Source organism: Micromesistius poutassou (assembly GCF_964030765.1).
Source record: "Micromesistius poutassou genome assembly, chromosome: 15".
NCBI classification, from domain to species: domain Eukaryota; kingdom Metazoa; phylum Chordata; class Actinopteri; order Gadiformes; family Gadidae; genus Micromesistius; species Micromesistius poutassou.
In genome coordinates this window covers 13788181-13814410 of record NC_140285.1, presented here as the reverse complement: position 1 = coordinate 13814410, position 26230 = coordinate 13788181, and the positions used below count along the sequence as shown (strand labels likewise).

The 26230-nt window shown below is 43.9% G+C and overlaps 2 protein-coding genes across 2 annotated transcripts; one reads left to right on the top strand and one right to left on the bottom strand.

Moving 5' to 3' along the window:
• Positions 1–15631: 15631 nt before the first annotated feature.
• On the bottom strand, positions 15632–22877 carry LOC311359569 (NEDD8-activating enzyme E1 catalytic subunit-like). The gene is made up of 18 exons (XM_084479618.1): positions 22834–22877; positions 22694–22732; positions 21694–21817; positions 21047–21127; positions 20421–20503; positions 20192–20272; positions 20044–20087; positions 19877–19941; positions 19614–19769; positions 19312–19414; positions 19105–19215; positions 17525–17578; positions 17335–17371; positions 17159–17240; positions 16646–16746; positions 16489–16552; positions 16119–16173; positions 15632–16029 (listed from the first exon to the last, which is right to left on the bottom strand). Exons 1-18 carry the CDS (start codon positions 22851–22853, stop codon positions 15932–15934), a joined length of 1398 nt encoding a protein of 465 aa, XP_084335744.1. The 5' UTR covers positions 22854–22877; the 3' UTR covers positions 15632–15931.
• A 199-nt stretch (positions 22878–23076) lies between these two features.
• Positions 23077–26217, top strand: LOC311360104 (PRA1 family protein 3-like). Its single transcript, XM_084480206.1, has 3 exons — positions 23077–23324; positions 23850–24067; positions 24944–26217. The coding sequence occupies exons 1-3, from the start codon at positions 23146–23148 to the stop codon at positions 25117–25119; spliced, it is 573 nt and encodes a 190-aa protein (XP_084336332.1). The 5' UTR covers positions 23077–23145; the 3' UTR covers positions 25120–26217.
• The last annotated feature ends 13 nt before the right edge of the window (positions 26218–26230 follow it).

Here is a 26230-nt window from a genome sequence, read left to right as displayed (position 1 = left end):
CACGTGGACACACGCAGCAAGGGCGACTCTGGACCCATGGTTCACTCACAGGTCAGCACATGACTTACACTGCCATGTTACCTTTGCCGTTGCTACAATGTTGGACTCAATGTCGATAAGCATATTTGTCCTCACCCAAGGTACTGCACAATTTTGAATATAATAACAATACAAATATTTGATCAAACTATCACTAGGCCTATACAAACTATGTTCAACTAAACAAATCCATGTTTTTCAGCACTGTGCCAGGACCAAATAGCACAGATCAAAACATCAAAAAACAGTCAACTTCATGGTGTTCTGGAGGAGTGACAGCTCTGCCCAGATTACAGTAAGATGCAGAACACTGACGGCGTTCCCCGCTCCCGGCCGTTGAAAACACAGGCACTGCAGGCGGCCCGCTGGGAACCTCATCATAAACTCATGTGAGGAGTTGGTTTTCTGCTCTTCTTTTTCCTTGGACTTTGGAGAAGAGGAGAAGGACAATAGAATGCAAGAGCCTTTGGGATTTAAATGTGAAGTGAAGCTTGACGTCCTTTCTCTGACTGCGGCGATGCGACGGGCGTTTTACCACACAGAACTCACAGAGGAACGCGGTAGATCTTTTTTCTTGTTGGGTTGAGCTGGTACAAAATAGTTTACAGCGCCCTCAGGTTTCTCTCAAGACGTGTGTGCGTGTGTGAAGTGAAATGTTGTAAATAGCTGTTCTTGTAATGTGCTTAAGAAACCTTCTTTGAAACGGTGATGACATATGAATCATTCCAGTCCTAGAATGCATTATTGATCTTTCCTCTTGTTACGAACAACCCAAAGTTCAGTTAGCTTGGAGAAATGTTATTGTCCACCGATCGCATTTACTGCATTGCATTGCATTGCGTTAGACGGGGGCGGTTGATCGATACCACTTGTGTGTCTTCATTCTCTGTGTGTTTCCATGTGTCCGTGTTGTGTTTGTGTGCATTTGTTACCATCTTAACCGGCTTTCAACTGAGAAAGTCAATCGTACCGAAAGCAGTTGCTTCACCCAAAAAAATGTGATATCAGTCGATTTTAATTCCTTGAAATGCCTTATTTGTGTCGACGCATTGGAAGAATACTGTGTGACGATGCGACGTCCGTATGTGCTTAAGTCCCATCACTGCACATTTTTCCTGTAATTAAATGTATATTTTCCAACGGCCTCACGGTATCCTTTACTAGTACCCCATCGGTTTCCGTTAATTCCTAATTTCACAATGCAGTTTGACGGCATACAACACAACTACCGGCTGGTGACTCCAACATCCCCAGCCCGTCTCCTGATGGCCAGCGATCTAAACGCCGGCTATTGATCCGCTCTGAGTGCACTATCAACCCTCACGTTTCCTATCATTCGTAACATCCGTTATTTTAAAAAGCATTCCTCTCATCACAACAATGACATGATGGCCACGTGACGAGTATAATCATTATTAATATTTTCGTTATTATCCCCCTGTGTCGTATTCCGTGTTGCATTGTGTTGCATGTGACTCCCTGTTGGGTAACAATGGTGGACAGGAAGAAGACACGTCCCTTAAGCGAGACGTGCAGAAACCAGAGATGGGGGGGGGGGGATACAGACCTAACGGATACAAAGACGGCCCCCCTGTTTGTACCACATGACCAAGCTCCCCTCGTTCGCTCACGGGCCGAACACGAAGCGTGAAATTATTTTTGTTGTTTGCGGCGTGCAGCATTTGCTGAACGCAAACAATGTATACAAGATGGCAGCAGCAGCAGCGGCGGCGGCGGCAGCGGCGGAGGCGGCGGCGGCAGAAGAAAGGCATGTCGTGCGCTGTCAGTCTTGGGAGAGGCTCTGTGGTCTGCGACTGCAGGCTCTGATGTCTGACAAGGCGCTGCGCAGCGCTGTGTGATGCTGATGTGGCCTGACGGCTTTTATGATGCATCAGGGCGGACCCATGGGAGCCTGCCTCCCGTGGGGGTTATTCTTCGTATTCTCCCTCCCTATTCTTTTTTACACGCATTTTCATTCAAAAGTTTCGTCACGTTTGCCCGGATTTTTTTTTCCTTGTTGTATGTTGACCTTTATCTATTTTTAATTCGCTGGTATTACTTTGCGGCTTGCCCACTGCACAATGTCGGCTGGCCGGGGTTCTGTGCGTGAGAGTAGTGCACATGTAGTTTGTGATTGCGCGGCGTCTTCCAAAAGGGGCACGCGGCGTGTGTGTGATGGAGACACATTATCGTGCGAATAAAAGCGACAAAACGTTATTTTAAGTAATAGAAGGAGCGAAGGAAGAGTGCAGCAGTGATGTGTGAAATTACCTGCATCGCCCCTAGAGATTTGGAGCCCACAGAACTGCAGAGAGGACACCTTTTCTACATAAACATAAACATGTATAACAAGTTTAGAAAGATGACTCAAACTATTCTTCTCAATGACATTAAGCAACTGTTGAGATTACCAATTCTAATCACATCCTCAAACACAGAGCTGTCTCCCCCGGCCCTGCGGGACTCTGGGAATTCAAAGTCAAGGTAACAAAGCCCAAACTGGAGTCTAATTCAACCTGACATCAGGTGCCTCATGCCTCCTCCTCCCCTTTCTTCTCCTCCTAGTCCTCCTTCTCCTCCTGCTCCTAGTCCTCCTCCTCCTCCTCCTCCTACTCCTCCTCCTAGTCCTTCTTCGCCTCTACCTCCTATAGTCCTCCTTTGCCTCCTCTTCCTGCCCTTTATCCTGCTCCCCTTCCTCCCCCTCCTCCACCTCCTCTCACTCCCTCCTCCTCCTTCTCTTCCTCCCCCTGCTCCTACACCTCCCCTTTCTTCCCCTCCTACTTCCCCTCCGCCTCCTCTTCCCCCTCCTCCTCTACCTCCCCCTCCTCCCCCTCTTCCTCTTCGTGCCCCTCCTACCCCACCTCCCCCTCCCCCTCCCCCTCCCCCTCCTCCCCTCCTCCTCCTCCTCTGCAGGCTGTCATCTAAATGATTCATGTAGAGAGCAGCGGTACTTGCGTGCCATTTGGACCTCACAGAGGAACAATGCATTGAACACGCACAGCAAACAATGAGGGCTGTGCAACGCGACGTTGACTCACACGGAGCTACGTCTGAGCCGCCGGGACGCTCAACAAGCTGGGGGGGGGGGAGGGGGGGGAGGACTTTTACTTTTATTGGTTGTGCCATATTGAGGAGTGTAATTATGGTGATACGCCTGTAAATGGTTTATATTGCAATTACAGAGCGCCAGAGAGATAAAATACTAGAAAAAGGTTAATTTCCCAGCATATGAACCTAATCAGATGTGACCATCTGTGAACCCAATATAATTAATTTAAGATTAAGAGGAGGTGTCTTAATGTGGGTCTGTGTGCGTGTGTGTGTGTGTGTGTGTGTGTGTGTGTGTGTCGGTGGGTGCAGATGCACATATGTGTGTGTGTGTGTGTGTGTGTGTGTGTGTGTGTGTGTGTGTGTGTGTGTGTGTGTGTGTGAGAGTTTGTTTGTGTGTGTGTGTGTCTGTGTGTGTGTGTGTATTTAAGTGTAGGTGTCAGTGCAAGTGTGTGGCAATGCTTGTGTGTGCGTGCATGCATTTGTGTGTGTGTGTGTGTGTGTGTGTGTGTGTGTGTGTGTGTGTGTGTGTGTGTGGGCCATATGTTGGAGGAGCTGATGGGCTTGCTCACTGACCTTGTGGAGAGAGAAGCATTTCCACGGTGCTTGGATGAAACATCATGTCAACCTGGATGAAAGCAACCTCTTAAAGCCCAAAGGAGCCCATTTAAAATAGCTTGGTTAAGTACAGAGGAAAGCACTGGGATTATAGGAACTACTGCTCTTTTGGTGGGAGCAGATAGACCGTCCACACGTTCCTCTGGGACAATGTTCATTTTGAGCTGTGTTTTTAATTATTTTGAATAATTGGTTATGGTTAGAATTATAAATGTTATTAACGTGTGTGCTAGAAGTTTGAACCAAACCCCAAACCGGGGAACACTGTTGACTAGGCTGTCATCGTCACAAAGTGCTCTGTTCAGAGCCTGCTACGCCAGTGCACTGTTTCCTCAGACATCAGTAGAGTGCTTAGCAACAAGCTAATAGCCGTTTGCTAATGCTAATGGTCGACGTAGCGCACATACATCATTTTTGCTTTGACTCCTTCATTCGTTAATTATGTTGAATTAATGATGTCAGGGAGGATGGTTTCCTGAATCGATGCCAGTGAAATGAGCATCAGTGTCTGAGTCGTGTCAGACCGTGTTCCCCTACCCGTGGTGCACTGCTTTGGGTTCTTTTTCTTCCCGCCAATCTGGCCTCACCACATTGCTCCACTTTAATGGACTCTGACAGTAGATCACGACTACCCATTCAGGACATAAAATAAAAATAGTTTGCAGAATGAGGCTTCGCCCTAATCAGACGCTGTAGTATGCAAGCCACACTGAGTGTGTGAACAGAGGTTAGAGCTCTGTTAAATGTATTAAGTTCACACATTGTGTTGGTTATTTTTTTCCTCCTTAACCACATCGTCTCTTGAAAGCTTTGTGCGTGAAAGACGTTAAAGGACAAGCCTCTTGATCAATAATGAAACAACCGCTGGTTTTGATCATAAATATTGTTTATGATTTGTCTAAAACAAAAGACATGTTTTATGATATTAACGTTATCTAAAGTTGTTATATTTCACAAACCTGGCCTTGTCATTGTATGATAATAAACATTAGGAATTGTTTTAACCAGTTAAAGTGTTATCTTTATTAATGATATACTGTATATAAGAGGGTTCAGAAATTGGAATATGTTCGGTTGGCGAAACAGTCAATAAACGATGTCTATTCACACACGACTGTGGGCTTCGCAGTGTGAACGTAATGATGTTCGATCGTCAGGATTACAACTTGAAATGCCTTGGAGCAAGTGAAACAATTTTTCCTCCTCGTCTGCGTGCGGTAGACAATGAGAGCCTTCAGGGCGTCGCAGCAGGGAAAACATTTCAAAGTGGAGCGTATCGCTAACACCAGAGAAGCAGCACCACTTGGAAGGGTGCACACATTCACAGGAATCGGCTTTCTTTAATCAACGCAAACACTCTCAGCAGCCCTCCTTACTAACCCACAGCCACGGTGTAACACCATATGCATACATGCTTAAATATGAACGTATAAAGATGACCTTCCAAGCAAAAAGCTAAACGGGTTGTGTTCATTTAACTGTTGTATATTGCTTTATTTGCAATCCAGCATATTAACAAAGCAAGTAGGCTGCAACCTCTGAGGCGTGGCACCATGGAACCCGTCTATTGCTCCGTAGCCTGGGAAGCTGCCTACAGTCAAAGTCAGATTAATTAATACCAACAGACACACACACTGACAGGCCCAAACAGACGCACACACACACAAACACACACACACAAACACACACACACACACACACACACTCGAACGCACGCACACACACACATGCACGCACGCACACGCCCGCACACACACACACACACACACACACAAAGGGGAAAAAAACAACAACTGTATCTCTATATAAGGAAAAGGCTGTTAAAAAATTCCATTGCATTTCTGGATGCCCCAGAAAGTCGTGTTTTGTATCATGGCTGTACGCTGCACCCAGTCGTTACACACCAGAGACTGCAGCTGACAGGAAACACAGAGGCTTGAGTCTTTTTTCATTGTTCATATCGTAGTCTGAAAAATCACTATCCAATCCTTCTGTTGGCTTCTGCTCCTGATGGTGGGGGAGAAAAGTTCTCTGATACAAATACAAATGCATGCTGCCTTGAGAACTTATAATTCTCTCTATACTTGCCTCAGTTTTCTTCTCGGAGCTCGTTCGTCTTATCTGGTTTAGAGTAGAAGTAGGGTGTTTTAATAGGACAACGGGGAGAGGGCCCCTAAAGCTTTTTCATCTTATCAATCCTACACTTGTTTTCAGCTTAATTTTGTGGATCGCATTTCCCCCCCCCCCCCCCCCCATCCTTTCAAGATGGCCGAGTATTAATCACTTCATCTTCCACAGCGTGCCTCCCGCTTTAATAAAGCCTGTTTGACTGGTCTGAAATATATATAAAAAGGCTAAAGGCCGCTGAAGCATTCAGAGCCAGGGGTGCCTTCGTAATAAGTTGCCAGGGGGACATTACCCAACTCTTCTGGAGAAACACGAGTGAACCTCACCTAATATGTGATGTCATGCTGATAAGAAGCAGCAGCAGGGATGACCTGGAAAAATGAGCCGAGCGGAGGGTGTTATGAATACGGGCACGTTGTGGTGCCGGAGAAACACAAGCATTTGCATAAGACTCAGGAGATTCAAAGGGATGTTGAATGTTACTCAGTTGGGTTTTAATTCAAATGAGCCCTCATTTAAAAAGGGTCCTGCATTCATTTACACATTAGACAGTTCCTGCTTGGATAAACTTGTTTCAGACAAACATTAACAATCATAAAGCGTTGAGGACCCTGAATGTATGACATAGCCTAAAACTAATTGAATCAAATTTAAAATATGAATAATATTAAAAATATATATATTTTGACCATGTTAAACCTTGCCTTCGTAATATCGATTATGAAGTCCACCACATTTTTAGAGATTGATTTTTTAAACCAGTTAAAGTGTAAATCTTTAAAATTATGATAAAAAAAACAACCGAGTTAAGAAAGTGGAATATGTTTGGCTCGAGAACAGTTGATAATAAATGGGCCCATTTTATGTTGGTGGAGAAATGCAGTTGTATAAGCAGTTGTATAAGACTCAGGGGTGCAGAGGGTTTGTAATGTAATCTTGTTATGTTAAATTCAAATAAGACCTCGTTTAAAAAAGACCTGCATTCCTTTTTACATTTAATCCCTCTTGCGTAGATCCAAGTGTGATGCTTTCAGACGATCTGTTACAAACACGTTCAGACCATCTCAGTACTAAGTACATATGTGAACCGCATGTGTACAATGTATATGCAAAATGGTGATTTAAAAACAGCCGCTATGGCGCTTTGTATAGCTCATAGAAGTCGGACCCATTCAACAGCAAGCCACAATTCCAGAGAATTCATCCTTTAAAGCCACAACAACCTTGTCTGACTCTGAAGGATCGCCACAAGTTTGTAATTCCTTTAAAGTCGTTCTTATCAACTCCTAAATCAACCACGAGGAACGCTGTGGGAATCTCCGAGTGTCTATCTCGATCTTAAATGGGAATAAGTGAATCCAAATAAGTGTCTAAACCAGTGGCCGTGTGGAGCACTAGGGGAGGAATACAGATAGCTACGCCGACCCTGGGATCCTGCACAAGACATTTATCCGTTAAAAAATTAACCGACAATTAAACTTTAAAACATTTTAAGGGGGGCCTGTAAGAGAGCAAAGGAAAACCATCCATAAATCATAGCGCTGAGACTGCGCTGCGACAATAGGTCGACCAAATTGCCTGCAGAGATGTTTGAAACACTAGATGTCCTCCTATTCGCAAACATCATTAACTTATTTTGACAGCACTCCGGGGAAAGCCACCGGCGTATAAAGACACTCTGAAGACGCTCTGAACAAAAGTAATATTCAGATATAAAAATGAATGAGCGTTTCCGTGGTGACCTAAAGACGGTTCACTGTGGCCCACGATGATCTCATTTCCTTATGCCGATGATCATTGATGATAGATCAGTGGGATCCATTTTCTGTGTAATGGTAATACTGAGATCGATAGAGACACGATCATTGATAAATGCATGTCAGGAAACACAGGACAAGCCTGTGTGAGGGACAATGACACTGAGGCTGTAATAATATAATGATACATTGACCGATTCAGAATATCCTGTAAAGGACCTGGTGTGATCGCATGGCTACGATGAGAAGAACTATCTTGAAATATTGATGACGGTGGGTTAACCCAGAATATATCATTATACCACTGCCAAGGAGGTTATGTTTCATCGCATTTCGTCGTCTCTGTACCTGTAGTCAGTGCAATGACAATACAATTGAATTTATTCTATCTAATTGTCTCTGTGGGATATCTTAGAAAGTTAAGCACCCATTTGCATCGGTGGTGGGTAAATTACCAATGGGCGAACTAAGAAGTGATGAACATTTCATGCCAATCTGTCTAAAGGGGGTGTGTCAGTGGGCCCGACACGTGTCTGTGAGCGTGAGGTCTCCTAGAGTTGAGCACGGATTTGTACCAACTTTGGTGGGCAGGTTGGTTATGCGCCAAGTCAGACGTGATTGTTCATGCCAGTCAGCCAAATGGGGGTGTGGACGTGAAATATTACAAAAGGGTGCTTAACTTCACATAGATTCACCACCGGCAAAGAAATATCCTGAAACATTTTTTCAAGGGTTCATGATGATTGTTGGGTGACCTCCCCCAGCCCCGCCCACTTCCTGTTTTCATGAAAATCTCTAAATTTGCCCTCATGGGGTGTCACCAGACTCAGCTCAGAGCAGCCAACCAGCTTCCTCCAAGCCAGGCTCCGTTCTACCTAGATGATTCCTTGGCGGAGGTCTGTGAGCATGTTCTAATTATCAGAGTATTATGGTGGAATATTTCAAGAAGAAAGGAAACATGGCCAACTACTGTCAAGGTGTCCAGGCAAGGTGTCCCTGGCAAAACAGTCACAGTGACAGTTGTTGTTGTCGCTTTCAGTTGTTGCTCTGTGTAATTATAATTAACAGCATCACACAAACATAATGCTCCAAACAGCACATTTAAGCGTTATTAAATCTATTCACAGGGGATGGAGGGAACCAGTGAAAGAGAAGCAATCATATTGTTCACAAACAGAGGGCCAAGCGTTCTCACCGTAAATGCTTCTTGTTTTGTTGTTGCTGCTGCTGGCTTCCATTTTGATCAGGAAACGTAGACTTGTGCGTTCATAGTCTTTTCCCCCAGCTACCACTAAACCCCTCGTCCTCACCACAGGAGCTCAGTTTAGAGAGACAAACAAAAGCATGATGTAAATACTCAGTGCACTGAAGGGGCTCTCCCTCTCCACTAGTCTCCTCTCCCTCTCTCCCTCTCTCTCTCTCTCTCTCTATCTCCCTCTCTTCCTGCGATTTGCATTTCAAACAGCCCTTGTTTTGCATCCCCACCGCTGTGTGTGTGTGTGTGTGTGTGTGTGTGTGTGTGTGTGTGTGTGTGTGTGTGTGTGTATGTGTGTGTGCTTCCGTGTGTGTGTGTGTGTGTGTGTGTGTGTGGGTGTGTGCCGTCACAGACGTGCAGGTGGTGGCCTGTCCACTCGTCTAAGTCGACAAAAAACAGATTGCATCTGTGTGTGTGTGTGTGTGTGTGTGTGTGTGTGTGTGTGCGCGCGTGTGTGTTTGCATGTGTGTGTGTGGTTGTGGTTGTGTGTGTGTGTGTGTGTGTGTGTGTGTGGTTGTGTGTGTGTGTATTACACACACACACACACACACACACAGTCACGCAGATTGTCTTTGAGCGTGTGTGTTCCTGCTTGTTTGTGGTAAGAACATCTGGTGAGAGGACCCGGTGTCCCAAACAAAGAAACACATTTCCAGAGTCCCGTCACTCCCCGCCGGTGCCTCTTCTTATTACCGGTAATCAAAAATGTTCGCCATCGCTCCGTTCCAATAAGTTGGGGGAAAGCACATCCAGCGTTCTGCGAGAATTCCAGAAAGAGAAATCTCTGTTTAAACGGCCTGCCAGCTCCCCCGTCCAGACGCTGATTGAGTGGCTGGCTGCGTGCCAGGCATATCTATGGCTGCAACCACCATGGACCCCTGCCGGCGCTGAGCTCAGAGGAGCCGCCATGGACCACAGAGGAACCGGAGCGCGTCACTCGAGCCGCCGTGCCGTGGTCGTTCCTTAATGGACTCATCAGACGGCAGCTTCATAACAACGATACAGAAACACACCGAAAGAATGTAAAAGGAAACCACGGAGGAGGGCGGCGTGGCGGTGGTGGTGACCAGGTACACGTCCCCGGGGGCGGGTTTGATCGACCCGGGTCTGACGGGAGCAGACGGATCGGCAGTTTTAGATCCGTCCTGGAGGCCTTTTTGCGAGGGGCTTGTGTTGCTGGTGGGGGTGTCGGGTGGGAGCTCCCTGGTGGGTACAGTCTGGTTGTAGTTTGTGGAGACGGCAGCAGGGAGTTGAGGCTGACTTGCGGAAGAGTAGAAGCTGACTTGCAGAAGAGGAGAACTCAAGAGCCGCCTCACTAGCGCGCCACCTGGACGAAGAAGAGAGGACCCTTGAGTTTCAGAAACAGGGATTCATCTGTTTTTGAGTGACACATTTGTTGAACTCAGTGGAGTTTTGATTGAATATTTGGGGGCACACATTTTAAGCATCAACTTCATTGAGTGCATTCTGCTGAATTTTTAGGCACTTGCCATTTCTCCATTAATGTATTATTTTATGCTGGAAATGTTTTTTATTCATGTAAAGGTAACACAAAATTCAGGCTGTCTCAGGCATTCTGTATCACTTTCAAATATTTATTCTTCTGTGGAGTTCATTTAATATTTTCCCTGCTGAGTCAACACATATAAGATTTAATCCCCTGTCCTCTTTGGATTTTTGTCTTTTGGTTGGAGAATTTTGTGTTTTGTGTGTAAAAGAAAACCCAATTCTAAAGAAAAAAGACTTGCCACTGTGAGGCGTGTAAAAACATTTCTTTCATGATAACCAATGCTTGATTTTTCAGCTGCCTTCACTGAATCCCCCTAAAATCGATGCAGATTCATTCATGTATAGATAGATAGATTTAACCCTGAACCTAAGATGTGGATTTAAAGTCACATCATATCAATAAAACACTCAAAACAATCCACTGTTCTATTCTGATGGTAATACAATCTAGTCCGTCACTGCTGCTGACCGACCCCACAGGATACTGCCAGCTAGCGCTCAAAGATCACATTCCACGCTCGCAAAAAAAGAACAAATGCTGACGCGTAACTTTCCCCTATAATCGCATTTGGAGGCTAAAAACACAGAATCATGTCAAATTCAATGACAATGATTGCACCGATTTTCAGTTGTCTGCAGTAGGTTGGTTTACATTTTGAGAAACATCTTCATTCATGTTGTTCCTCTTGGCCCTATCATTCAGCAGATTATGGAATTAGGCTTTGCTGAGCCCACTGTGCCTTGCTGAAGAGCAGCAGGGCTCGTACTCTGCCAGTGGGAGCTGGGAATGGTGATTACGGCAGATTGGGGGGGAATCGTCTGAACATCAAAGCAGGGCTTACTAAGAGGAGCTCTTGGTGTCTGCCCTATCTTGTTTTGCACTGTATGCTAAGTGCGTTAAACATTAGGCGATATTTATACTGTCGCCTCAATTATTGGTCCTTAGGCCTTGACATATATATATATATATATATATATATATATATATATTTACTGTATATATAAGGTGGTTGAGTTTTATATATATATATATATATATATATATATATATATATATATGTTTGACATATCAATATATAATTATTTTCTTCTATTTTCTTTCTACTGTTCTTATATATATCCCACACACGAATGCACACACACACACACACACACACACACACACACACACACACACACACACACACACACACACACACACACACACACACACACACACACACACAAAACACGCACACATTTACCTGTCTTTAATGCATAATTTCTGTTTGACAGGGACAGTACTCTGTCGTAAAACAGTCCTGTAAATGTGTCAGAGAGAGCGGGGATGGCTAGTGACATTTGCAGTCCCTGGGCAGTCCATTAAAACACCCTATATCAAATAAATGGACATTATAAATACAGCTCTTGGGCAGAGTGTCTGTATGTATATGGTCTTCTGTTTCCATGTCTTGACTGAGGTGTGAGGCTCCAGTGCGTTGGCTTTATTGAAAGGCACCATATATAATTATAATTATGATTATGAATGTTATTCAGTCAGACGGCTCCTCACCTTGGTGGTCTTCACTTTGTTCCCGGAGATGCAGGACCAGCCGGTGAGGTCGGGGAGAACCCGACACTCCTCATCCGCCAGACACGGCTCCATCCTACACCACCACTTCTGCTGCACGATGGAGGCTGAGGCCCACCCACACACACGCGCAGAAACACACACACACACACACACACACACACACACATGCACCCACGCACACACGCATGCACGCACACTTGAATGCACACACACACACACACACACACACACACACACACACACACACACACACACACACACAAACATGCACACACACACACACACACACACAAACACGCACACAAATACACACACACACAAACACACAAAAATACACACACACACAAACACACACAAATACACACACACAAATACAGATACACACAAACACACACACACACACACACACACACACACACACACACACACACACACACACACAAATACAGATACACACAAACACACACACACACACACACACAAAAACATACACACACACAGACTGTCAACCGATGTTTTTTTTGTGTATGTACTTAAAGAGTAATACTAAATCAATACCAACATTTCATCGCATCTTCAAACTCCTGGCTGGTCATTTGACAGCACCCCCCCCCCCCCCCCGTCCCCTGTCACCCCCCTCGTCCCCTACCACACACACACACACACACACACACACACGCACACACACACACACACATACATCTGTGACCTCTAGATGCCTTTACCATGTACGCCAATGAATAACCCATGTCCCCCCCCCCCCTGCCTGCCCCCCCAAAAATAAGAAAAATACAGTTTCAAGTTGCTCCTCTGACCATCATCAGAGCAGCAGTGGTGGTGGTGGGGGAGTCGCTCTCGTTGGGCGAGTTACCTTCAACACAAGAGGGCGAGGCTCTGGTGGTGCCGGCCACTTGTCCCGGGAAGCAGGAGCACTTGACCGTCTGAGAGCGCTCCTCTATCTGCCTCCGGTTGCAGCAGCGGTGGGCCGCCACCACTTCACAGGTCCCTGTCCTCTGCTCCATCCTTGTCCTTCCCTCCGCCCGCCCTGCCGCCATGTTGGAGAGGGGGGGGGGGATAATGACAAGGGCCCGTAATTATCACCTGACCCACGCTAACCCACGCCAATAGATTTGACAACTCAACAACAGCTTAAATAATTCAGGGTTACATATTTAAACAATTGCATGTCCCTGTGGATTTTGACTGGCTCTGAAGGTGAATTTCGGACCCTGGCAAGGTTCATCATCATCATCATCATTAGTATCATCGTCATCATTTGCAGCATCATAGTCAGGGATAATACAGGTGTGATGCATTGCCTATTGTCCATTTACAACCACATCTTCCATGACTTCTGTGTTCTTCAGAGTTAAGAGAGTTAGAGTTAGAGTTGTTGGTATGGAGCCACACCGCCCCCATGTGGTTGAAGAGTGAAGCCCAGCCTACTTGTGATAGGCCTACTCAGTCGGTCTCTACTCTGAAACGATGCTGAGGGACAGCCGACTGAAGCAGCTGTTGGACCTTTGGTAATGTAGCGCTAAAAAACGTTGTTGAATCTTTGATAGAGGATACCATCATAACAGGTATTAAAAACAAATACGAAAAACAATCAGCAGATTGTTATCCAGAAGTATATGCTTTGAAAGAAATGTTCTTTATTTTTTGGGGGGCATTGTATCTTTGAAATGCTCATGTAGAAAATATTATAAATAAATATAAATATAAATATATATATATATAAAAATAATAATATAAATAAAACAATCTATGTCCAAGACCAAAAAGCACTGGCGGTTCATAAATGTCTTTACAATTATATATATATATATATATATATATATATATATATATATATATATAGCATTACTACAATGCAAATCTCCAGGGGGAACAGTTCAGCAGACAGGTGTCTCCAGCAGCTGTCTCCAGCGCTACCACACCTACCACCCATCTTTTACCACCCAGCTCCTCCAGGGACCAGTGGTGCTATGATGACCAGGAGCTGTAATAGGTCCCTCTGGGTGCTGGTGTGGTGTGGACCTACCGGTGGGTCCCCGGGGGCCCTGGTTGCCACTGGTCACTGCCTCTCCACAGAGGCTCAGCAGACAGAGAGCCAGCAGGACCCCACTGAACAGCTCTGTTAACGTGGAGTTAAGCTTCATTGTGTCTGTAGGTTAAGAAACACACAAACATAAATACATATACAGGGGGGGGAATTTTTAGAGCAAGTTGTTTGAATGCAATATTTTATTCTCAAAGGTTACTGTATGTATTGTTAAGTTAACGATAAACTGGATTGATTGATTGATAGATAAGATCTTTCCAAAGGGGAATATGGAACATAAATCAGTCAGGATCAATGAAATGATCAGCGTCTGTTTTATCACAGAGTAGGCCTAACACAAACTATAGTTATTGCATCAAATGTATTATTTGATAAGCTTCAAATTTGCATTTTGTACAGTAAAGCATTTCACTCTTTGACAATGCACAAAACATGCAGCTCCTATTTTTGTGCGAAAGAAAAGGCCTACAAATCACTGTTAATGACGTTGGCCTATTCATAATTAGTAACATAGGCTACATTAAACACAATTTGAAACAGCACCGAATAGAGTAATTACATAAGTTAAAAGTCTTTTCTTGGCTCCAGCAGATATTTATTTATCCAACAGCATATGCGTCAACTATAAACGCTTCCAACACATACCTCCTCTGGTCCAATGGATGGAGTTAATAATAGTTCCGCCGTGTTGAAGTTGTGTGACATCCTGTTTGGACATCCCTCCATACACAACATGACGGGGCGCAGCCCAGCAGGTGGTCTATGAAGTTCTTCGTGCGTGTGTGTGCGTGTGTGTGTGTGAACCGTGGTCGGAGACTTGAGACGATCTGGTGACGGAAGTGAAGTAGTAATCCAAGTACGCACACATGATTTACATACAAACACCAAAACAAAAAGTTTTGATATAAAGCGTATACCGGTATGTCCACCCCGGTCTGGAGATCATGCTATAGTGGTGTGTCTGACACACTGTTGATCTGTGATTACAGTGCAATCCCTCTGATTTAGCAGCTTCCTCATCTCATCATTGAGAGAAACTTAATCAAGGAAGAAACCATCTGTTTCATGGACTATGCGGCCACTTTCATTATATTTAAGAAGCTTACGGTCGTATTTGGCACGGGGGCGTCCGTTTTATCCGGTATCACGCTGTGAACAGACGGCTGAGGTGGTGGGGCTATATACGTTCACAACCACTGACATTACCTAATTGTGTGTTTGCTCTTCCATTTCAAAATAGCTTTTACCTTGTGCTATATATATCTGTGTTTGTAATGTTGGGCTTATTTAGTTTGTCAAATCACTCTGGTTAACAATTTTATAACCTTCTCAATGCTCACTTAAACAGAATAAACAGATGTTTTATGTGCAGGCTGTACATTTTTAGATTGCACAGCTTGCGCAAATCTTTTTTTAGATTATAATGAGGTATTATTAACCATAGAAAAACTGATAACTGGTGTTTCATACGGTGTTGGTTTTAAATCTACAGTATGTATTCAGTCAAGTATGTACCTATACGACCCATATCAGAAAATGAACTGCTGTAAAAAATAAGTTGTTTAAAATGTAGTATAGCGTCAATATTTAGACAATATGTTGATAATAAGCAGGCCATATCAGGTGATGGTCATTTGACATTGCATTTTATTACATCTTAATGCATGTACACTCATCATTACACCTCATTTTATTGACCTTGCGCAAAAGCATGTTTTTTTGTGAGACAACACACAACAGAATATATAAAAACCCTACAGAATATTATCAACAAACAAAGTGACTTGTTCGACTGATGATTCATAGGATGTCCGTTGAGACCCAGAGAACCACTTCAGTGCATTGGAGTAAAGACGGTTGACACAGTTGCTCGCGACAACCACCCCCAGGGTCCCTGATGTTAGGGTGCGTGGCGGCTCTTGCGTCGATGCCGAGTTGTTCTAAACGTTCAGGGGGGTGAAATTGAGCTTGAAAAGAACCGTTTGAGGCGTGGTGACGTCCGCCACTGCTAACTCCTGCCCGTCCGACAGCCCCAGCTCTGTGAAGGGAGATAAACACGGCTGTCAGTGTGCGGGAGCCACGCCGCGCTCCGGCAGGGAGGGGATGAACGACGACAGCTCCGTTTACCTTTCAGGGTTTTGCAGAGATTGGGCCGCGTCCGTTCCTCAATGGATTTGACAGACTGAGGGGGGATAAAAGAGCACGGGACACGTCAGGTTCACCGTTTAAACGTGTGAAGGGCTTGTTCACCGGCGCGGCGTCACACCGCACTGACTGCCGCCATTCGTGGAGAACGGGAGCATGAGAAGGTTTCTATGTTGGTAGTGAATGGGTTTGGGTCGTTGTTGCGTTTCTCATGTCAGAAGTGGCAGAGCAAATGTTTTCATTGGCCAAGGTAACAGTATATTCACGTTGATTTAGAAAGAAAAAAAATCTCATGACACATTCTTATGTACAAGCCCTATTGTACTTTTCGGTAGCGTGTTTGTTACATTACCTGTAAATATAACGTCTTGTTTTTCCCCTCGAGGGTCGTGGTGATGGCTGGGGACTTCATTTGTCTGGAGAAACAAAATCATGGCGATTTAACAAATTTTTTAACTAACCATTTTAGATAAACAACATCAGTTCATCTGGCGGACGGGGAGACTCACAAGGAGGAGCTCTCCGTCAGATACTCCAGCACCTCCTGTAGTTTAGCCGAGGGTGGAAACTGGAGGTCTTGAGGCACCTGGCTGCAGGCCGAGCAGTTGTCCTGCCAACCAGAAAGGACGATTCATTCACGTATCATGTACGCCGAAACAGAAAAGTGAAGTTCATATAGTCAGTTCTACTCCATGTTTGACAGAGAAGTTTGAGCGGTGATGACGTGACTATGCCCTAGCTGGCAGGCCTGACATTTCCCTTCCCTCATGTGAACCCTGCACTGGGCTTTAGCTCACAGCTGGCTGAGGCACCGTGTCACTTCTGCATGATCCACTCACAATCTGCATGGGTAAGGTCACGTTTTACTAGGAAACGCATCACATTATGGAATTAACATCAGCTCGGTGTAAAGGTCATTTAACCTATCTATGAGTCCACAAAAGCAGACAATCAGAAGGAAATAAGCTGCAGCTGTGTGCTCTCACTCAACACAGTGTGATACTTGTTATACTTCAACAAACCTTCCGCTCAGCTTCAAACGTGTAGCTGTACAAGCCGTCCACATCGTTGAAGACCAGGTAATTATTTAAAGGAATATATGCACTGCAAAAACCAAATGAATACAATTAAACATTTTAAAACAGCAATTTGTGACAAGAGGGGAAAATGAATAATCATGAGTTTAAGTTGTACAGACCTTGATGCAATTTTAAAAACTTCTGTGGCACAGGCAGCTAGAAAAAAAACAAAAACACAACAATAATATTAATAATTTAAAAAGAGTTACTTCATTAAATCCACTCTAGTCATCAGATTGTAGACAGAAGAGCAGAGGTGAATAACGGTGCTCTGAAAGGCCCTGTGTGTGATGATGCAGGCCGCCATACCAGCGATGACAGCGTTGGTGGAGGCCACGGCAGGGATGATCCGCTTCACCACGCCTGGGGCACAAGAGGAGTTATGCGTCATCTGGCCCAAACTATTAGCGGCATCCGAAAGCAAGAAGGGCTGTACCAACTCTAGACAGTTACATAATGGATGAACCAGCTAGCTGAGAATATTAAACTCATTGCAATAGTGAAAAATGACAGGATGCACCGTTCACGTTTTTCTAGGCCAATACACACAATCACAGATTGCCTTAAAACTGGGCCAGCCAGCCTGTGCTGCCACACGGACCCTATTTAAACAGAGTACTATTTAAGGGAGGTAGTCAAGATCATATTATAATGCAAGAAAGAATACATTAAGTTTCAGTTGGATACATTTTAGGCTGCCAATGGCAGAACTTTGCAATTAGAATTGAACTGTAGTCCCTCACCACACCGACTCTCGGTGAGATCTGTGCCCATGAAAGGAGCGCGTGCCCACAACTACGGCCTCACCCCCGAGCTACAACCGGGGGTCCAGCTACAGCAGACAGTGCCGTGTTAAGGTCTAGGTTTCAAGGAAGCCTCATTTTGCGTCACGGTGTAGGAATTAAGTTGACCCGTTGGTACCTGGGCTGCGATGCTTTTGGCTATGCAACACTTTGGTTACGCCGTTTAGAGACGTAATTATTTTTTGAATCGCTGTCTTTCATCCTCCATTAAACCATGGCATAGCCAGTTAGTTTCACATAAAGCAGACGGGGATTAGTGGGCGACTGCCTTGTCCTCTGAGGTTAAAGACACAAGAACTAACATGGGGAAGTGTGAATGAAGACAAGTGTAGGACTACTCATTTTTACATAAACCTCACAGGGAGTGGTGCCTGTTCTCCAGCCAGATGTAAACTGGATATTGCATCCTATAACCGAGATCAATGAGATCAAAACAGGCTATATGGCTGTTAAGTGTAGCCTACTGACTAAAGAGTCAGAGCAATTTGTTCAATACACTAAGAGCATTGAAGCATTATTTGTGTTAGTGACTGAACATTACCTGCAAATTTTCCATTGCACTTTGCAATGGTTCACTCTGCTAAGAATGAAATATCTAAAAATGCAACTACTTGTGACCCAATAGACCTGGAGAGCGTGTGTGGATGATGGCTCATCCTCATGCTCTGTATCACTATGCTCAACCTCTGCAATCAACCGGTTTAACCATCACCACCTTGGTGATGATGGCAACTTTTGGACAACACAGGTGTTGCTCATAACATAATAAGGGGTTTGCTACTTTTATACACAAGGCCAAGGGGAGTTTAGTTTACTAACCTTTCCCGGGTACATAAAAGGAGCAGACTTATAAGAGTGTTATGAGCGACACCTGTGTTTGTCCTTAGATGACCCCTCTTATTCAGGGGCTTCTTATCTCATCGTCCTACTCATCTTCAATTGTTATTTTCAAAATGTGTTCAACAAACAATGTTGATCATGACAGTGCATTGTGCAGCACGGGACTGATGTCAAAGGGCCGCTTGGCATAAATCAACGTCTCTAAATGGCGAGCCGGAGTAGACAAGTGTGGGAGGTGGCTCTCACCCTGTGTTAGTCTGTAGGTCACTCCTGTGATGCTGAACTGGGCGGCTCGCTCCTCTGCTCTCTCAAACACCCACTGGATGTGCTCTGGGTTATCACCATCCAACGCGTTATCTGGAACAAAAAAGGAACAGCAGGTTTGCCGGTATTTATGCGTGCAGATATGTCATGCTTTGATATATCACCCTGGTATACTGTATAATTCCTCACCTCCGAACGGCTTCTCTTTAGGCCACTGAATCATCCTGCCATACTCAACGCAGTGCTCTGGGAGCCGCGGCATCGAGGCAATAGTGCACATAGGGAAATTTATCTGAGGAGGGTAAAACGGAAACAGACCCAGAAGCCTTTGAGATTGTGCGTTTAGTATTTCTGGGACTCAAGAAAAAGACAAAAGATATGATTTTGATAAACGTATACAGTAAAAAAACGTGGAGACCCAATACACAGACACAATGATGGGCGGTATTGGTACAGTGAGGATGAGGCCGTGGTGAGAGAGAGAGCGGTACCTGTGGTGGGTACAGCTCCAGGGTACAGTCCATGCACGCGGTCATGCCCGGGAGGATGACCCGGGCGTTTCCCTTGAAGCCCTCTGTGCCGCCGTCGATGAGCGGGATGATGGAGCTGGGATCCAGAACCCCGTCTTCGTAGATCAGGATGGAGATCTAGACCGACCGACATGCACCGCAGGTTAATGGCGGGTTCTGCTTTACCTAACGCCTGTAGTTTAGACATGCAGACGACACCACTATCCTAGCAGAGCCGTCCGTACCAGCATCCCGTTCATCCAACGCCTGGCAATGATGGAATCCAGCCCGCACACGATGATGTGGAACTCTAGGAACGGGTGGGATCAAAACGGAAGTCACTTCAAATGTCAGTTTTCCATTTTTTGCAGCGGCGGACACAACACGAATCTCGGAATGGACATCCACCTACGTTTATAAAATGACGTGTCGAAATCTTGAATTTTGTTGAAATGTCTGCACGTTGTTAAGAACAATGGTGGATGATCGTCAAGGCGTGGAAGGACACACATCACGTATCTGTCGTTCGTGTCAAACATGCTGCAGTGGTTAAAGGATACGGTACGACCTGGCAACCCGGGACTCGGTGGTTGATGAAGTCAGCAGCCACATCTGCCTTTGGCCGGCCAACGTCTTTGGGCCTGAACCAATGAGGGGAACAGAACCACTTAGCAGGACATTTACACAGTTTACATATGAGTTTCTACTACTTTATTGACATATGGTTTATTTTGTTAGTTTGGAAATTCATGTTCTGGGGTTTATTCACATTGTAAAAGATAAATGTACCTGAAAAGAAACTGCCTGTTGAGGTTTGAGACATCAATAGTGTCCATGTCAATGACGTGGATCAGGCGAAACCCCGACAACGCCTGAAACAAGCACCGTGCAAGTGTATACAGTAGAGTATGCATTAGTGTATACAGTAGAGTATTCATTTGTGTATACAGTACAGTATTCATTAGTGTATTCAGTAAGTATTCATTAGTGTATACAGTACAGTATTCATTAGTGTATACAGTACAATATTCATTAGTGTATACAGTAGAGTATTCATTAGTGTATACAGTACAGTATTCATTAGTGTATACAGTAGAGTATTCATTAGTGTATACAGTACAATATTCATTAGTGTATACAGTAGAGTATTCATTAGTGTATACAGTACAGTATTCATTAGTGTATACAGTAGAGTATTCATTAGTGTACATAGTAGAGTATTCATTAGTGTATACAGTAGAGTATTCATTAGTGTACATTAGACTATTCATTAGTGTATACAGTAGAGTATTCATTAGTGTAAACAGTAGAGTATTCATTAGTGTATACAGTAGAGTATTCATTAGTGTATACAGTAGAGTATTCATTAATGTATACAGTAGAGTATTCATAAGTGCATTATGTAAAATTCCTACCAGATTTTTAAGAAGTTCACAACCAAGTCCACCAGCTCCGATGACCAGAATCTTGCACGTATCCAACAGGAATTGTAATGACTGATGTAAAAGGAGTACAATGTGTCATTATAATGTAAAAGCATTTATCAACACAGTTGAATAAATTAAAAACCTCTATCTCAAGTATGTATTGTATTGTTCGATCACTGTAGCTTTTTTACCACCAAAATTATCAAAATGAAATGTTAATAAGAATTAATATTAATTATTCATAATTATTTATAATTAATTACCATCACCATAAAGAAGGCAATCCTAACCAGATGAAAAGCTTTCATTTAGAGGAGTGTAGAAATGTAACATTGTGTGTGAAATGTGTGAAAAGCAACTGCGTGAAAGTAGCTAATATGACACCATTAAGTGTCATCTGTCAACATCAACTTAAATATAAATAAATATAAAATGGGAACATCTCTAATTGACCAAAGATAATGGCCCTGCTGTGGGGTGTTAAAACACTAATACATTCTATACCCTAAAGAGCCATTTAAAAAAAAAAATTAAACAAAGTAGCAGAGTTTGAATGTAACCTACAGTGGATGAACCCCACAGTAAGAAAGTCCTTATTATGGGCGTATACTATCCAAAACGTAGGTATTCGTCACCTCAGTACTAGGCTCAAAGTCGGGATGGGTAAATGGGCCAGGTCTCTCCAGGAACTTCCTCACATGGCTCCATCGGCCATGCCAGTCACAAGCACTGTCCTTGTGTGCACTATCAACGGCCATTCTACACAGGCAGCACAACACACAAGACATGATAAGGGTTCTCGGCTGCTGATCCAATGCAATACATGCTCTCAGCTTTTACTACTATGAAATGTTTATGTAATTAATCCAATAAATCTTGAATTACTATATTAGAGACTTTATGTAATTGCTTAATTGCATTTGGATGTAAAGCTAAAACTAATAAACTAGTAACTAGGACGATTAAGCACTCTGCTTCAAGAGTCTGAGTCTGGTGATGGAGTCTGGTGAGGAGTCTGAAACATTTCAGTTTATTTTCGTTTTCCAATATGGGTAATTCGATTCCCAAGTTCACATATCGGGCAGGGGTGTCGCTACCCGATTTACACCACCGCTTAATCTGCAACGCGCATGCTCATATCCTCCGCGACCCCAATCGGGCATTGACAGCTTTATCAACGGGCGCAGGGCAAAATGCACCTGGACCATTGGATACACCTACAACCAATCAGAGAAACGAAACGTGTGACACATCGGCGGCAGACATCTTGGTTGTTTATGAAAAGTACGCTTCTCTGTACGTAAAGTAATCAATAGTATAGTATCAAACCCGCCCAATACTAGATACAAGGTTGTGATTGGCCCGACCCAGGCCAGGTCGAATGGACTTCTGTTTGAACGGAAGGGGGCCAGACGCATTTGCCAGACAAATACAACATGAGGTCGCAGATTGACCTGGTTCCAATGCTAGCCATATTGTAATTCAACACTGAATTATGATAACTCGACTGTTTTTCGGCTTCATTGGGATCTAGGTCACCATGGCCAGTGTTCACATCGCCTGACCCGGCAGACGCTGCATAATGTGCATCGCAAACCTGCTGCTAGAGACCTCGATTTAGCATTCGTCACTAACTTCTCAGTCAGGTCCTCTATTCGCCTTCTTTTCGTCTCCCTGAAATCAGAATAAAAGAGGTCGGACATGTGATTGGTTTTTTGGTCATATGTCAGTATTAAGATATGCTTAAACAACGTTGTTTGTCCATTGAAACTTACGGCTCCTCAGCATCCGCCATACTTTCACGGTCCCATGTCCTCGATGACAGTCCAAAGCGTTTGTGAGCGTCAATACTGCGGTGTAAATACTGGACTCCAGCGCCGTTAAGAACATGGCGCACAGGCTGCGCAGCGTGTAAAAGTCACGCAACAATGACTCCCAGAAACACCACCAATGGGTTCTCTCACCTGGGTTGCCAGTGTCGCGATAAAACTCCCCTAAAGCAAAGCGCTTTGGTTCCTTTCTCATCACATCCCTGATCAGCTGACCTGTCAAAACATCCACCACGCAGTGCTAGTGAACGCCTAGCAATGGCAAGTATGGAGCTAGCCCCCCTCAGACCGTGGGATGATTTCTTCCCTGGAACTGACCGTTTTGCTAAACCTGACTTCAGAGATTTAACCAAATGGAACAACAGGGTGATCAGCAACTTGCTGTACTACCAGACCAACTATTTCGCCGTGGCCATCGTCGTTTTCATAATTGTGGGGTAAGTTCTGGAGGAATGCTACCATTGGCTAATTAGCTTAGCCTCGCAGCATCTAGCTCTGGGCGTATTCAACTTGGCAGCATCGCCATCGGTTCTGACTCACACAGATGCCAGGCGTCTGTGATCAGGTCCAATATGGTCATTTGCTGCAGCATCGTGTAGCCGTCTTGATACGAGGTCGATGTCTTCTCATGCTTTTCTACATGCGTGGACATCTGCGTCAGTTTGTTAGGCTTTTTTTTATGTAGAGAGTTACAGCACATCTTCATTGTTTTAAGTCTCCAACGATTATATAATATGTGACACGAGCTATCAGAACTAATGTTACAAGTTAATCGTGAATAGCGTTATTTTCCACACGGTTTAACATAGGCAATAGTTGGGCATGTGTTGTAGAACTAATTAAGGCCTTCTTGTGGCCATGTACGGTTTCACATGACATTAAATATAGGATGGAACATCGACAAATGGCAGGTTGTGCTATTCTTGCATCCACATTGAGTTTCCCTTTGCTATTCTCCAAAGGTTTCTTAACCCCTTCGGCATGTTTCTGGGCGGAGCTGTGGTGTCCCTGGTCTTCATGGGATCGGTCTGGGCCGGAGAGAACAAGACCATCATCAAGAACTTCAAGAAGAAGAACCCAACTCTGTTTATGGCTGCGGTGTTGGGCACCAGCTATTTCCTGTTGTCTCTGTGTGGCGGAGTCATGGTCTTCATCTTCGGAATCACCTTCCCCTTGTTGTGTGAGTTTCACAGTGAAAAGACACTTTGAAATATACTTTACAAACAATGCCCCAATCACCCTTCCAGATCAAGTCAACACATATCCTCTCTGCCCTTTCCCAATTTGGGGGAAAAGGCAAATGTAATAAAATGTAATCAATAATCACAAATGGCCCTCACATTTTCATAAATTCCCTTGAATAGCTATGCCTTGCTATTGCCTTACATATTTGTCATGCAGGCCTCATAGGTAGTATATTGTTTCATTATATAAAGTATAGAGTGGACAAGTTCAAACTAAAAACTGCATAGCCTATATGTTACATTTTGAAATTGAAGAGAAAAGAGACCCACATATCGGATACGTTATACATACAGTACATATGCACTCTGTAAGTCTTATTCATATTCACTGGCAGGCAGAGGATGAGATGACATTCTCTCACTGCCTGAGTCATGGCTGCCGTAGAAAATGTAACCCTTTCCCTAAATGCCAACAATGTCGGCTTTGTTCTCTGAGTTGAGTTAGTTGAGTTGAGGCTTGATTCTTTAAAAGCAACCTCATCAGTCAGCAGCTGTAGCCTTGTAGCGAGAAGGCTGGGCACCGGCACTGCCCAGCCGCTCCCAGGGAGCTTAGCCGCTACTGTGTGTGTGTTGACGTTGCTATGGACTGTTGATTCAGACACTCTACTACATTTAATGAATGATCTCATGTGTTCAGCATCTCTCTCACGAGGTATTCAACTATGACCCCTTGTTTGCTTACATTTGAGCTCTAATGGTAATGTGATCGTTGCATATATTTAGTCTTAAGTTTTCATGGTATCCAGATGTGGCTTTTGGATTGGAATCAACAATACATTTGACTATTGCAATAATGACGTGTTGTGCTGCAGTGATCCTGATCCATGGCTCGCTGAGACTTCGCAACATGAAGAACCGGATGGAGAACAAGATTGAGGGTGTGGGCCTGAAGAAGTCCCCCATGGGTGTCATCCTGGACCTTTTGGACCAACAGGAAGAGAAGATGAACAAAATCCAGGATTTCATCGAGGGAAAGCTGAAGGATTAACGGACGACGACTGGAGCTCAGGATGGTTTGGTGATTGAGTGCAATGCCACATACTGATTTGGTTGGTTTAAAAGAGAGTCCTATTGAATTGTAGTCCGTTTGCTTTTTGCTTCCTGCTTTCATTGAGCTAGGCATTTTGTGTAAGTTCCTATGTATATGCAAATACACAGGTGTGGTTTACAAATATTTGAGCACTGCATGCCATTTGGATGTTCAGAGACCACATGAAGGGTTGTTAGGGAAAGGGAGGATCCCTGTGTTTTTTGTGTGACCAAAAAGATCAAACCCAAAACCAAATTTTGTTGAACATATTTGCTATTATTCTTGGCAATTGTGCAATATTCCAGAGGCTATTTAAACTTTATTTATTTGAGTAATTTAAAGCTGCATGACTGATGCAATATATTTTGCATGATGATGGATATGTTAACTGCGCAGAGCAGCATAAAAATGTGCTTGACACTATTCCTTTCATGCTGAAAAAACATATTTGACTGAATGATTTATTAAATATTGCAAAACAAAATTAGCAATAATTCATTTCCTGGCAGTTCAGGATCCATATGTGTGGCAGCCCTGCCTCGTCTGCTACTTTGTTAGTTTTGTTTTATGTAACATGACACATTTTCTTGATACAAAGCACTCCTGTGCACATATTTAGTGCTGACGATGCAGGTTGGTCTGAGTCAAAGCCCTCTAATCAAAGCTATGCAAAACAAAAGTGAATGGCCACAGCAGCTGGTTATTGGTCATTAAGCCATTGTGTGTAGTGTCTTTTTATCCCCTTCTATTATTGGTGCATTGTTTTCACAATAGAAATGCCCATTTTTATTGCTACAGGTTAACACAAGGCTGTAGTTATGATTGTGAACTTCCTTATATCCATTGCCAAACCTATACTTTGGGTCAACTTTTTCTATTGCTTCTAACATATACTCATCTGTTACAATGTGTGCATGCTTATTTCATGACTGTGTTCAAGGTGTAAACATGATGTATATGGAAGCCAAACATTTTGTTTTTCTTTCTTGTCTGTGTTTAATTTTTGAACAATGCTAATCTAGTGACAAACCTGGAAACAATGCTGTCCTCTATTGGTAATAAAGTGACA